The sequence below is a fragment of the Cynara cardunculus genome, assembly GCF_001531365.2.
Source record: "Cynara cardunculus var. scolymus isolate 2C chromosome LG 8, CcrdV1, whole genome shotgun sequence".
Classification (NCBI taxonomy): Eukaryota; Viridiplantae; Streptophyta; class Magnoliopsida; order Asterales; family Asteraceae; genus Cynara; species Cynara cardunculus.
Window position 1 is genome coordinate 24,591,909 of NC_037535.1, and position 14,919 is coordinate 24,606,827.

General features: G+C 34.2%; 1 protein-coding gene across 1 annotated transcript; it reads right to left on the bottom strand.

The window, feature by feature from the left end:
• Positions 1 to 5,018: 5,018 nt before the first annotated feature.
• On the bottom strand, positions 5,019 to 14,285 carry LOC112516530 (serine-threonine kinase receptor-associated protein-like). Its single transcript, XM_025123615.1, has 7 exons — positions 13,736 to 14,285; positions 11,455 to 11,590; positions 11,169 to 11,250; positions 9,532 to 9,707; positions 7,967 to 8,104; positions 7,567 to 7,706; positions 5,019 to 5,414 (listed from the first exon to the last, which is right to left on the bottom strand). Exons 1-7 carry the CDS (start codon positions 13,851 to 13,853, stop codon positions 5,194 to 5,196), a joined length of 1,011 nt encoding a protein of 336 aa, XP_024979383.1. The 5' UTR covers positions 13,854 to 14,285; the 3' UTR covers positions 5,019 to 5,193.
• Positions 14,286 to 14,919: the final 634 nt, after the last annotated feature.

Consider the following 14,919-nt stretch of genomic DNA (forward strand, 5'->3'; position numbering starts at 1 on the left):
ATATATATATATATATATATATATATATATTTATCAAAATTTTCTAATTAAAAAAATTAAATGTTTTTTTTTTTGTTATAACTCGTCTTCTAAAGAAAGAAAAGTTGTTATGATAAGACATAATAAGTTTCAAAGTTATGGATGCATCAACCAGAGTCCATGTCTATTGACTGAAAAGTTTAAGATTCGTAACCATAAGGGTGGTATTTGATTGGTTTGAATTTGGGGTAAAAAATGTGTAGAGGTCACAGGTTCGAATCCAATGAGGAATAAAAATTCATTTGTGGCCATGGAGGTTTAAATGCGGTGACTCCGAGATATCCGCAAAACGGATGGTCGTTCTGGGATTAGTCGGCTCGCATAGCGGATGGTCGTTCTGGGATTAGTCGGCTCGCATAGCGAGTTGGATATTCAGGTTAACAAAAAAAAAATTAAGATTTGTTCAATCTATAAAAGAAAGTTTTACACATATTTTTTTAACAGTAAAAATTAAGACTGTCTGATACCACGATTAATTAAAAATGTATGTCAAAAATTCTTGTGATATTAATATTTATTTATCAATAGCATTTAAATATTTGATTAAGTTATATGTCATAATCAAACATTCTCAATACAATTGTAGCAAAAAAAATGTGACACAAATATTTTTTCTCGAAAACAAAGGGATTCGAACCTAAGGATTATGATATATATCATCATATGAAATAAAGTATTGGAGAAGTAAAGAAGTGATCATAATCTTTCATTTGGTTAATATTTGCAGCTTTGATTGTAAAGCGCCTGTTAATTCATCGCATAGTATGTAAAATGCAGAGGGACTTAAACAATCAAAATGAAAAAGTTTAATAATTTTTTTTTCATTCAAAAAAATAGTTTGAGTACTTAATCATTCAAAATGAGAAAGTTTGATGTTTTTTTATATAAAAAAAATAGTTTAGGGACTTAATCATTCGAAATAAGATAGTTCGATGGGTTTTTCTGAACATTTTTTCTGTGGAGGATTTCATACTCTCCCTCTCTTACTTTCTCTATTTTTGAAGAATAACAAAAATCTTGCTCAAAATCTCTATTCTCTCTAAAATGAAGAATCTGTTGGAAATGTTTTTATGGTTGGTAACTTTTACAATAGGCTACAAAACAAGTGCATATATGAACCCGTGTGATTTACATATGAACTATATGTTTATATGTTTTATTTTACAAACCATGTAAATAGACGACAAACAAGTGACTATGTAAACACATAGTTCATACATACACATATATATACACACACACACACCAATAGCCAATTGATGGCTCTGAATAACCAAGCCTTTTTTTTAAAATGGGATGGCTTCAACGCTTGACTCTGGACAATCCATTTTCCGTGAAAGGGGGGAGGGGGGGGGGGGGGGGGAGTAGGATCTAATTTCCCAACAATCCAAGCTCCCTTCTATGAATGATTGTTTGTTCTTGCATGAATTGAAATTCCATTTGCGCCCGTCTCCTTCAGGGTTCGGAGCCATTTTGGCAGGGCGTACTAAACCCACTCTACTCTCTACTAGCTTATATATACAGTTGGGCTTCGATGAGAATGAGAGTTAAGGTGAGAAGTGTAAGAAGAGATCTGGACCCTTGGATGCACATTAGGATGAAATGCATCGAGATGCACCGAAGATCAATCCTCGTATCAAACACGATTCATTGATGGATTTGAGATTAAAGGTGATCAATGATCCAAATCAGTTCTTACACTTCTCATCTTAACTTTACTTCTCTCATGATCTTTCACACACACACACACATATACATATATATATATATATATATATATATATATTAGTGGGCTTTCTAATAATCTAAATTGAATATTTTGTAAGGTATGCTGCTATTTGGTCGGCAATAATACATGTGGTCTTTGTGTAATCTTCTTCCATTTCCAAATACTATGACTTGTGTATGACTATTAACATGTTCTCATTGGAATCTTTGATTTAAGTTACTCATTTGTTTCTGTGTCTTTTAATTCTCTGTCTTTCATATTTAATTACTCACATTTATTTTTAAGTATATAATATTTATATACGCCAAATGCAACAAATAAACTCATACATCCTCCTCACTTTTGGTAAGGTTTAAACCCCTGATCTCCTAAGAGGTCAAATACTATGATACCGCTAAGCCTAAGGCCCTTTGGTATATTTTTTATCGTTTGTTCCTATACGTATTCTTGATCTTCAATATATTTTAAATATCTCGACTTTGAGAGCATACACTAGAGTGAAAATGTATATTTTTAAAAAAGTTTGTATATTTAATAAATATTTTCAAATAAAAATTAGTAATTATGGGTTGATACCAGCTTGTTTTCGTGAAATCCGTAAGACCACAAAATTATATTGAAACTTCACAGCAAAATATTGTGAACGTACGAAAAACAGCGAAATTTCATAACAAAAACACTGAACGCTTACCTTCACGGTGTTTTGCTGTGAACATTTAGTGTTATTTATATGGTCTCACAAATCTCATAAAAACAATCTAATCTCACATGATTTTAAATCTAGTAACTATTACTATAATTAGAATTTAATTAATTATTTTCAATAATTGATTTATTTTTTTATGTAAAAAAAGGGTTTAGTCACGTTTATCATTTAATTTATGTATTTATTGGAGAGCCATAGCATGAAGGCAGACATGCTTTGTTACAATCCGTTAAAGCCAACTTACGAGTTTGCTTGTCACCCGCATGCCACGTGCTTCTCCATCTTCTAATAAAAATGGTTTTAGATTTGGTCAAATTACATTAAAAAAGTAAATGTATTTTAACTTAATTTTTATTTTGGGTAACGTATTATTAAAACTTTCATTTTGGTATCTAAGATGTAAGATTTTAAATATTTAAGTACCCGGATAACTGGTTATTATGTTGATGTGACGAGTGATGCGGTATCCAACTAAGTATTATTTCATGGCGTGGTCAGTGACATGAATTTTTTTTAATCTAAAATTAGTCTTTTTTAAAATCTAAAATTAGTCTTCAACTGGTCACTCGGGTATTTAAATGTTTAAATTTTACATTTTAGGTACTAAAATGGAAGTTTTGAAAGTATGTTTTTTTTATATGGGACTACAAGTTGAACCAAAACAAAATACTTTTTTTCATACCTTGAAAGTTTCATTCGTTGGATATAGAGCCAATTGTTACCCAAAATAGGAATCAAGTTTAAGTACGTTATTTTTTCATGCAATTTTTCCTTTAGATTTTTATTATAATTATTTATGTATATTTTGTATTAATCCGTAATCCCAATCGATTTCGTACAGAACCTATCTCTAATAATACTGATATGAGAGGACATTATTTGGCTTACTTAGGGGTTGTTTGGCAGTTGCTGAATGATTTGGTGCAGAATGATTAAGAGGCTCTCATGATACAATGCAAAATGAAATATAATTGTTTGGTAATTGTTTACAATGAAATTAGGGCGCTAAATGGATAAGGGAGACTCATGATACAAAATTATTCAGAGAGTTTTAGAACCATTAAGAGACAGACTTTTTTTGTCAAACAAGATTCACCTCTAAAAATTCAGATGTTGTCTTTTAATGGAACTATTAAGAGGTCAATAAACAACTAAGTGGCGATGCCTTTTACGAAGGTTTTTCCTTGTAATTGTTTAAATATTGTTAAAAGACTATTTATAAGTTTTATAATAAATTGTTAAATCATTCGTATATTATCATGATTTTGTTTCTTTCATATAATAAAAAAAAATATTTTAAATAAAATTAAATTAAATTTAAAATAAAAATAAAAATGATTATAAATACTAAATTGGTACAATCCTCTCTTATATTTGGCATTCCATGTGATCAAACCCAACTCCTGCTGGTATATGTAGCTTAAAACGTTTCTAAACCTTAATTATTATTGGACTAAATTGAGCTTAATTAACTCAAATTAGAAAGTAATAATAGTCATAAAGCGTCTAACATGTAGCTCAGATATCCCAACGGATCACACAGAACCTGCCTCCAATGACACTAAAGTAAGAGGACATGTAATTGGTTCACTCAGTGGATGAGGTATGTCTAAAAAAAGCATCTAATGATTGTTTCACTTGGAGACATGCCTATACATTCTATCTTTTAAACTCTACTTTTGATTGAGATATCTCAGTTTCGTTTAGTTTATCACTTTATCTAATCATTTCCTGCGTGTCGTACACATAACAGGATGGAACAATACGAAAACTTGTGCCATTTTTGGTAAGATGCTATACTTAGACTGGTACATGATACGAGTAGGATAAATATACAGTTTTTTTTGTACCATAATAACAATCGGAACAAAAATCAAGTTGATGAGACAAGATTCGTAAATGACCATGTTAAATTAAAACCATAAAACCTTCCGGATTTTTTTCACCGGTCTACTTTACTCTTATTTGTCATGTCCAGTCTTCTCAACGTACCAAACACATTCTTATTGACGACATTTTTAGGGCATGTTTGTTAGCAATGAGCTTAATGGGTCTCACAGCTTATTTGGTTAGCTTACGTGACCGTTTGGTAGTGGCTTGATGATATAAGAAGTATCATATTCAGTAAGCTTCTAGGGGGGAACTTTATGCAAAAAAGTCTCTTTTTTTTTTTTTCCAAACATGCCCATTCCAGTTAAAGAACATGCTCCTTCCATCTAAAAATCTTGTCAATCTATACTGATAGATTAATCCACATAGAACCTTAAACCAATCAAACAACGCTATTAAATCTTGTATGGATAAAGTTGTCTGTGAGATTAATCTGTCTGTATAGATTGGAAAAGTTTTTGGTTAAGGTTTTTTCATAGATGGAAGAACGTATTTAAAAGTGCACAAGATGAATGTATAGATCATTAAGCCCTACAAGCTTATTGAATAAGCCACTATCAAACACTCATGTACAACTGACCGAATAAGCTGTGAGTCGCATTAAACTGCTAACAAACCGACTCTTAAGACTCCTTCAATAGAAGTGCACAAGAATGAAAGAGAAAGACCTGGGGTTTCTTTGAACACTATTATCATCCATTGCATTTTGTTTGAGCATTAGAAACTATGAGTGGGAAACACAGCCTCCGGTTATTCCAAACACACAACACAACATTTGATTTGCAAATTTTTTTAAAAAAAACAAACATTTATATGTGATTGAATCTAGTTAACAAGCTGGCCTGTTTTTTTGTCCTTGGCTGTGGCTGCCAACATGTAAATCTTGCATTTTTGAGACAACTTCATCCTTGCTCGATCCGTTCGGAACGTTCTCCTTCTGGCCCGTCTGCCATATTCTTATCGTTCCATCTTCGGATCCCGACACATATGAGTCTCCTTCAGGAGAGAATCTCACACAATGGACCGGACCATGGTGACCCTTGTTGCACCCTGCGCAACGATTTCAACATACCAACTCATTTGTAGAAAAAAGGGCAACAGAAATCCGTAAGCCTAACCAACCAAAACCATGTGTCTGTCCACATATACAAGGTTAGGTTCAGGGAAAAACCGTAAAAAAACAAAAAGCCGACGAACAGCCTGGTAACCCGTTCATCTGGACCGTATGCACACGTGCATATAAATTATTTGTAAGCATTTGTCTAGTACGCACACGTGCATAAAATCCAAGAAACCAACTTCAATTATTTGTATGCTTATGTGTATATCGTCCGAATGAAGTGTTACCAGAATGTTCCTCAGTTCTCATTGTTTGGGTTTTTTTTTCCTTGAACCTCTCTCTACATATATAGGGGGCCTTCATTTGAGAACCCAAGAAATTGTAATAATCTTATGAATCAATGCATCATGTGCGGCATTATTTTTTTTCATCTACGGCTTGGATTTAGTGTATAGTTTAAGAATGTGTTTGTTTGCAAAACAAAATATACAACTAAAAAAGTTTCACATTGTAAACCGAATACATATAAAACAAACACATTGTGAAACAAATATATGTTAATCGATATATTAAATTCTAGCCTTAGCTGAAAAAATCATGTGAATCAGTACCTTACGATAATAGTTCTCACAATTATCATAATATATGAATGCTTAATAATTTGAGAACGCCATATATTGTGATAATTGTGAGAACTATTATCGTAAGGTATTGTTTCACATGATTTTTTCAGCTAAGGTTAGAATTTAATATATTGATTAACATATCTTTGTTTCACAATGTGTTTGTTTTATATGTGTTAACAAATACATATGAAACAAACAAACTGTGAAACAAATTTATGTTAATCAATATATTAAATTCAAGCCACAAATGAAAAAAAATCACGCAAAATAGCACAAGATACACTAATTCTCAAGATTATCACAATTTATTGGGTTCTCAAATGTGATTTCTTCGACTGCCATCTAATCTTAATTTAGCAGAAACCCAAACAGAAAGATTCGATTATGGAGAAAAAAACCTCACAAACAGAAACCCAAACAGCTAAAAGACACAATCAAGGTACCATTGTCTGGCTTCTAATACTCAAATGCTATCCTTATTGTGATGACTAATAATCCAGAGAACCACTTCTGTCCTGAGCCTAATGAAACATTGGTCGTTTGATGGATCGTATCCTTTGAGTATGTAACAGTATTATATGCTTAACTGTAACAGCACAGACATTATGCTTATGTTGAATTCCATTGTCTGTTTTTTGTTTTTATGTTAATTCTTTGGTTTTGATTGTTATAGAATGTTATCATGTCTTTGTTTTAGGTATGAATTTATGTTCTGATTTTTAGATGATATTAATGAATTTATGATTCTATGTCTTGATGTTCAAATATTTTTTTGTGTTCTAGAAATATCATATGGCTTAAAAAATAAACAGCAATTTATCAAACAGCACAACATTTATACTCGGGAGTAAATCAGTCATTTATGTCATTTAGGTTGTTGATTCAGATAAAAAAGTAAACAACATCACCAAGTTATCCAGACAGACAAATCCATATAGGACCTTATAAAAAATTTGGTAAATAGCCCCTCGGCCCTTGATTTTGGGTATTTTAAATTTTAGGCGGTTATCAAGTCAGTTCCAGATAAGGTTGAGAAGAAATTTCTCAAAACTAATTTAATCCACATTGTTGATATTGATTTGATAATCTGCACGGACGGTTGAGATTGGTTTGTAGGATTTAGACGGTTTGTATTTGAAGTGGCCTCTCTCTCTCTCTCTCTCTCTCTGTATATATATATATATATATATATATATATATATAGGAAGGTCAAACGAAAACAGTACCATTTTACGAGAACGCCAAAACACCTCAACGAGGCAACCATCACATGTGATAGACTAGTGATACACACATGATTGACATGGGTAACCTTGGCCGCAACCTAGGTCATGGGCCAAGTCGTGTACACGCTATTTCATCATCCCCATATGGTATCACATGTAATGGACTACGATATGGGTGTTCTCACGTTCTCTTAAAATGGTAGTGTTCTCGTATGAACCTCTACCTATATATAATATTATATACTCGAAAAAAATTGTAACCCAAACGTAAAGATAAGAAGTATGCATACCGATCTCTTCACCAGTACTAAAATCAAATAAGCGAACCCACATGTCTTCTCCTCCAGCAATGAACTTGTTACCAAACTTCGGTTCCAATGATGCTGATTCCATGTTACATGGCATATCGTAACTCTTCACTAATCCAAAACTAAAAGACAAAAAAAAGGGTTGGATTGCAATACACGCAGAATGTGAATATAAGGTGCAAATTACGGGTAATTAAGTTTAGAACTAACTATGAAGATAAATACCCTTTATATAGTTAGTTATAATTGAAATACTAAGATAACCACCCTTTATATAATTAGTTATACAGGGTAAAATTGTCCATCAGAGATTCTACAGGGGTGATTTGGTAATTACCGTAAATAATCTACAACACATTACCGATATATTTTCAACACTTACTGATTTGCATCCCAGAACTTAACGGTAGATCCATCTGTGGTGGTGATATAACGTCCATCCTTACTCACTTCAGCACTTGTGACCGGTGATTTTGTTTCAAGCGTACGAACAATCTTGCCAGTTCTGACGTCCCATAGCCTGTCATTTTGTAATGCCACATTGAAATTTATGCCAAACATAAAGAAGTAAAACCGATGCAATCTAGTGGAACGTAAGAGCATCTCCAACAGATTCTCCAAAAGTTTTCCAAAATGGAGAACCAAACCTCAAAATCTCTAAAAAGAATTGCATTCAACTCCAACAAATTAATTATATTATTAAAATATCCCATACATTTAATTAAATATTATTTCTCTCTCGTAAACATTTCTTTTCAAGGTTACATGTTGGAAGAATATAATAAAAAACCATTTCTCTCTGATGGTAATCAATTTTGGAAAGACCTCCAAATTTGGCGAAATTTACACTCCTACTTTCTCCATTTTGGACAATCTGTTGGAGCAAAAAATTACCCAAAACCCCCATTTTCTACATTTTGGAGAATTTGTTGGAGAAGCTCTAAATGCATCATAGCATATTCTTCACAAATTTTAATTGCATTTGTACTCATTGAGTAAAGATGTTAGCTCTGGATAAATCGTATCTCATCCTCCCCACACCCCACCATTGGTGGGTATAGGGGTGTTCAAAAAAACCGGAAAACCAAGCCAAAACTCTTTATCTGAAACCGAAAAAATCGGAAATCAAAAAAACCGGCCAACCGCCTCATGCGGTTCGGTTTAAATTTTCCCTACTAACCGAATTGAAACCGTGAAAGTTTGCATGGCCAGAAATTAATGAATGGAGTAATCAGCCATGAAAGTTTGTTTAAATACTTGGTTATACGATACACTATCAAAGTTGACGCCATATGAATCATCCATGAAATGGTGCAAAATTTGGATATGAGATCTTGTGAAGGGGATGGAAAAAAACATTAATGAAATAGACTAAAGGGTCGTTTACCAAACGCTCATGGGTCACTTACCGAGTGAGCATGGCAAGGATCGAGAATCTTACCAGTAAGATGCATGGCAACAACTAAGGTTCTTACCCGGTAAGTGAGAGAGAAGACTCTAACCGGTCAGCGCTTATAGAGTAAGGGCATGTTTGTTAGTAGCTTAATGAGTTTAAGGGGACTTGCAACTTATTCAGTCAGCTATAAATGATTGTTTGGTAGTGGCTTAATGATTTAGAAAGTGGCTCTTTCAGTAAACTTCTAGAGGGGAGCTTTATGCAGAAACCCAAGTTCTTTCCAAACCTGCCCTTCCCAATTAAAAACACACGCTCCTTCCATATATGAAAAAACCCTTCCAAACAAAAACCTTCACAATCTATACAAACAGATTAATCAACACAGGACTTAATGGAAAACCAAAACAAACAGCCCCTAAGAGACTTTTGCGAAAATCGATTTTGATGATCGAAAATGCTACCCAACAAGGTACGAAAGGGTGGTGACTTTTGCCGGTAAGCATTTGGTAAACGTCCCTTAAATTTATTTTTCATTTTTGTTTGTTGCCTACCTTACTCCTCCAGAATCACCACACGAACTTAATATAGTTTGGTCACTGTGGAGCCATGCAACAGTTCTGACAGAACCCGGAGACTTTTCAACTTCTCTTGGAGGCGCATCGGGTCGATTTAAATCAAATATGCGAAGTATCTTCTCGAAACCTCCAGTCAGAAGAAGATGTGTATCCTGTACAATTAAACAGAAGTTGCTTCTTACCTATTCCCAACATCCCAAAAAATTGTCCAGGTTTCTAATTTAGTTTGTCCCAAAATAAATGTCACTTTCAAAAGTAAGTGCCACTTTCCGATTCTACCCTTAATTATGAGATTTAGAAATTCATCACTATTATTAAGGGTAAAATTGTCATTTAGTTGATTAGAAAGTGTAATACTTACACATTTCTAGAACTGTGGACCTTTTTCAATGTTTTGAGGTGGATGCTAAGAGGGATTACAAGGATACATGCCAATAAGTTCATTATTTTCTAAAAGCATCTAGTTTTCAGTTTTCCAAGAGTAAGTGTCACTTTTCAACTCTAACCATAATCATGAGATGGAGAAATTCATTTTCCCTCTATTATGAAGGGTAAAATTGTAATTTAGTAGATTAGAAAGTGTAATACTTACACATTTCTATAACTGTGTACCTTTTTCAATGTCTTGAGGTGGATGGTAAGAGTCCAAGGATACATGCTAATAAGTTCATTACTTTCTAAAAGAGTAGTTTTTCTGTTTTCCAAGAGTAACTGCCACTTCCCATTTCTAACCATAATTATGAGATAGAGAAATTCATCACTCCCTCTGTTATCACGGGTAAAATTGTCATTTAGTTGATGAGGTGGATGGTAAGAGCAATTCCAAGGATGCATGCTAATAAGTACATTACTTTCTAAAAGAGTCTAGTTTTCTGTTTTCCAGAGCCTGCATATCGCTATCTATGATTATATAGTTGCAATAGAAAATCTTGGCAAAACATAACCATGTGCATTACCCACGAAGGGGTTCAAAAATCAGCATACAAGAATAACTAAAACTAACGGAAACGACATCCAGAAAGAAGAGCAAATAGAAGACAATTAATGCAAACTAGTTGAATTCGGTAAGCAAATGATTATAATCTGACTACACTGGATGCACTAATTTGATTAATAAACCAAACCAAACCAAACCAGTAAATCCCACCCAAGGGTCGGATCCCCCGCCCGCCCGGGGGGGGGGGGGGGGGTTCTCATACCATACATCCACCTCAAGAAGTTGTTTTCCAGAAGGCGCATGGTTTGCGAAGACTTTAATCTTGAACGGCATTTTTTAAAGGCAAATTTAGAAAGAAAAAATAGATTGCAAGGGAAAACAAGATGAGAATAAGAATATAGGTAACGAGAAAAATGGGTTGAACAAATGGTGGGCACAGGTGGGTCAGCAAATCCTAGCTAAAAAGCACATGGGACAAACCAAAGATTCCCACTTAATAATTTCCTACAAACAATCTGCCACACTAATTTGATTATCCATGCATCAAATACCTTTTACCCCACATCAAGAGTAAATAAAATAAGTAAAACGCGATTATCCTCAGTTAAAAAACGATGTTGAAGAAGCAATTGCTCATATATAAATGAGAAACCTGTAAGGAACAAATAAAAAATACCTCTGAAAAGGCACACGCACGAACAATATGTTTGTGGTCAAATGAGTGCAGTTCATCCCCAGTTAATGCATCCCACAATTTCCTGAAAATACAATTTATATTTTAAAAACAGTACATCAAGCATAATTATTAAGCATTTTTATAATGATATAAACAAATGGTAATATTATCTGTTTTGTCCTGTACTGTCTTGTCTAGATACCAAAAAGCACCCTAAAGTAATATCAATGAAAGTAATAACTTCTATACTTAACGTAAATAACGAACAAAAAGCTTAACCACGTACGCTGAGAAATCAGCAGAAGCTGATGCAGCACGAAGAGCATTCGTATCCAGACAACAACTCCACACTGCACCTTTATGCCCTTCAAATGTTCCTATCCAGTCTCCAGTCTCTCCATTTCTAAGCATAGGGGTGGAATCTGAAATAAATTTATAATTAAGTAACGAACCAATTTTATTGTTGTGTAAATTCATTTTTATGCATCATTTTGAGCATTGAAACAAGTTTGCATTATCAAGTGAAAATACACAAAAGGACAAGGGTCTGTTTGTTAGCAGCTTAATGAGCTTAATGGGACTCGGAACTTATCCGGTCAGTTATATATGACTGTTTGGTAGTGACTTAATGATATAGAAAGTGGCTTATTCAATAAGCTTCTAGGGGGAGCTTCTAGAAAATTTCTCGATCCGTAGTTCTTCTCCATTTCCGACAGGGAGGCAAGGCAACAAGAACAACACCAAAGGGAGGAGGAAAAAGCACCGGAAGAGGCGCCGTACTTGAAAGCTGGACTGAATGCTTGAACGATGGTTTTGATTTTTTGAGGCTGGAGGCAAGTTCCATGGGAAGGGTATAGAAGTAAATAGTTTGGGCTGAATGTAAACAAGTGCCCTTCTCAAGCTGCCCGAATAAGCTCTTTTTTCCAGATTAAGCCACTATCGAACAACTACTTATGACTGACTGACTAAGCTACATGGGTTATACAGCCCATTAAGCCAATACCAAACAGCCTCTTAATGAAAAACCAACCAAACAGCCTCCTAAACTAACTGATGACTGATTCAAATCGATCAGCCCGTACATGGACCAATGTCTTTAACAAGCAGTTTTTTCATAAACAAACAACCAATTGCATATCCTGTCATGGAACTCCCCCAGGCCAACTATCATCAATATCTGTTCAGTGGGGGATAGAATTTGAAACTTGAAGACAGATACATTCTTCAAACAATTTGTTTGTAAACGGGAACCAATATCACCAACATTTTCATGCTTCATTAGACCAATTGATCATATCTTTTCAAACACAAAGAGCATCAGTACATTGCAGATGTAACAACAAGCTGAAATGGAAACTTTGCACTTACCCTTTAGACAATTTGCATTGGTTTGAGAAAAATATAGGATGTTTGTTATCCGTTTGGAAGTGGAAATTTGTTTTGGGACGAACTAAAATAGAAACGTGGACACTTAATTTGGGACGGAGGGAGTAATTAGGGATCCTATAAGAAAAAGATAAGATAACAATTAAGGTAGCTGATATGTTGAGTTTGTAGTGTCCTTGAGGAAGAAAGACTCTTTGCTATGTTATTATAAAGGGTTGAGTTCACATGAGACCAACCAGTTTTGGTGAGAACCGTGAGACCACAAAATAACACTGAAACTGCACAGCAAAACATTGTGAAGGTAAAAAACATCCAAGCCTTCACAGCAAAAACACCGTGAAGGTTTACCTTTCATAGTGTTTTGCTGTGAAAATTCCGTGTTATTTAAGTGGTCTCACATGATCCCATAGTCAGGAAGTGCATGCTTATAAATTCTACCATTAATTATGAGATGCAAAAATTCATTATCCTCTATATTATCAAGTGTAAATTTGTCATTCAGTTAATTAATAAGTGTAACAATTACGTGCCTTTTTCATTGTGGACGTTTATTTTGGGATGGAGGGAGTACCTCATTATGATAGGCGAATTAGGTGATTCGCATACAAGTGTACACCTTGCTTTACTATTTATCTATTTGCTTATTTCATTTATATGGTTTCCTTTTGGTTTCACTCTAGGTAACAAACATTTTAGGGTAGTCTCTTTAATCCACATCGAAGCCTGAGAATAGAGTTAAGTACTCTCTAGTTAGAAGCTTAGAGCATGATAAGGTTTCTATCAAGTTTGACGGACAACATACATCAGAAGAAGCTCACTTATACACCCTTCATGCTCATATAATTCTTCCTCAAATATGCTCATACACACACACACACATATATATATATGTATGTATGTATGTATATCAACAATATGTCTCGTTAGAACATGATCCTTGGATTCCAATCAAGTTTCACCCAGCATACATCGGGAGAAGCTCATCTATACACCCTTCATGTTCATATAATTCATCCTCAAATATGCTCATATATATACATATATATATATAGTTGATAAATCCAAGCATCAATATCATGCTTCATAATAGGAATTAGGATTACCCACCAACAGTACACAAGTTCAACAATTACATAGCGATGAATAATAAGTAAAGTTCAGAAACCAAATACACCACGTACCCTTGCTGGCACTAATAAGGAAAATCCCATCTGGAGTGATCGGACTGTAGAACACATCCACCACTGGACGAGAATGCCCATGGCATACAAGCGGAACCACTACCTTCTTCTTATCCATAAAAATCACTCTTGCAACAAGTTTCAAATTACACGAAAACCCTAAACGTCTGATCGTTTCAATTTGAAAACATAGATCCCAGCCCCGATCCCAATTCTGATATAATCAATGACCTAAAAAACCTATCAATCCACAATTCACCCCCACCAAAACACGCATAATTCCCTCAATAAAAAAAAGTTTTGAGTTTTGTAACCATAACAAAATCTTACAGGATACTGTATGTGTATAAGAAATGGCGGCAATCGACACAGGTGGGAGACCTAATTCTTGAACTTTTGATCGCTTTCAGAATGATGAATCCACACCTCCTAACCCCATAATCTGCCAGGAATAGATCGGATTATTGATGCGAACTAAAAATTAAACAAAAATGAAAGAAAAAAACTAGAAAAATTAAGATATATAGACTAATTGGTATAGGGCTAGGCGCAAGGCTGCCATTGACGATGTTGCTTGATTTTATAGTGTCTCGAGAGCTTGGGATTTCTTTCTTGATCATGGTCCCTCATGTTTCCCACTACCTTAATTTAGGTCCCTATTCTTTCTTAAAAATGCATATACGCCCCTTTCACTTTGTATAATTACAAGTAGGGTCTTTAAATAAAATTTGGCTTCAAAAATACTCCATTTTTCAAAAATAAATGTACACAATGAAAAAGACATGTAGTTTTAAAAGGATATGTGATTAGGGTTGGGTTCACGTAAGACCAAGGGTTTTTCGTAAGACCCATAAGACCAATTTATGTTCATTTATCAACTTTATAAGCTAATGATCTAATGGTTTAAAGTTGCACGGTGGCAATTTTGTGATTATTGAGAAGTCTTGTGGCGTCTATGAGTGTTCAGATTGTCAGATTGTAGATCTAATCCAAGGGTTAAGAATCGGTTTTACGGGTCTCACGAAAAACCTTTGGTCTCACATGATCCCAAGTATATGTGATTATTACATTCGTTAAGCAACAAATGGACAATTTTATCCCTAGTTATAGAGAGAGAATTTCTCTCCATTTGATAATTAATGATATAATGAGAAATTAGACATTTACTTTTGAAAATAGATACT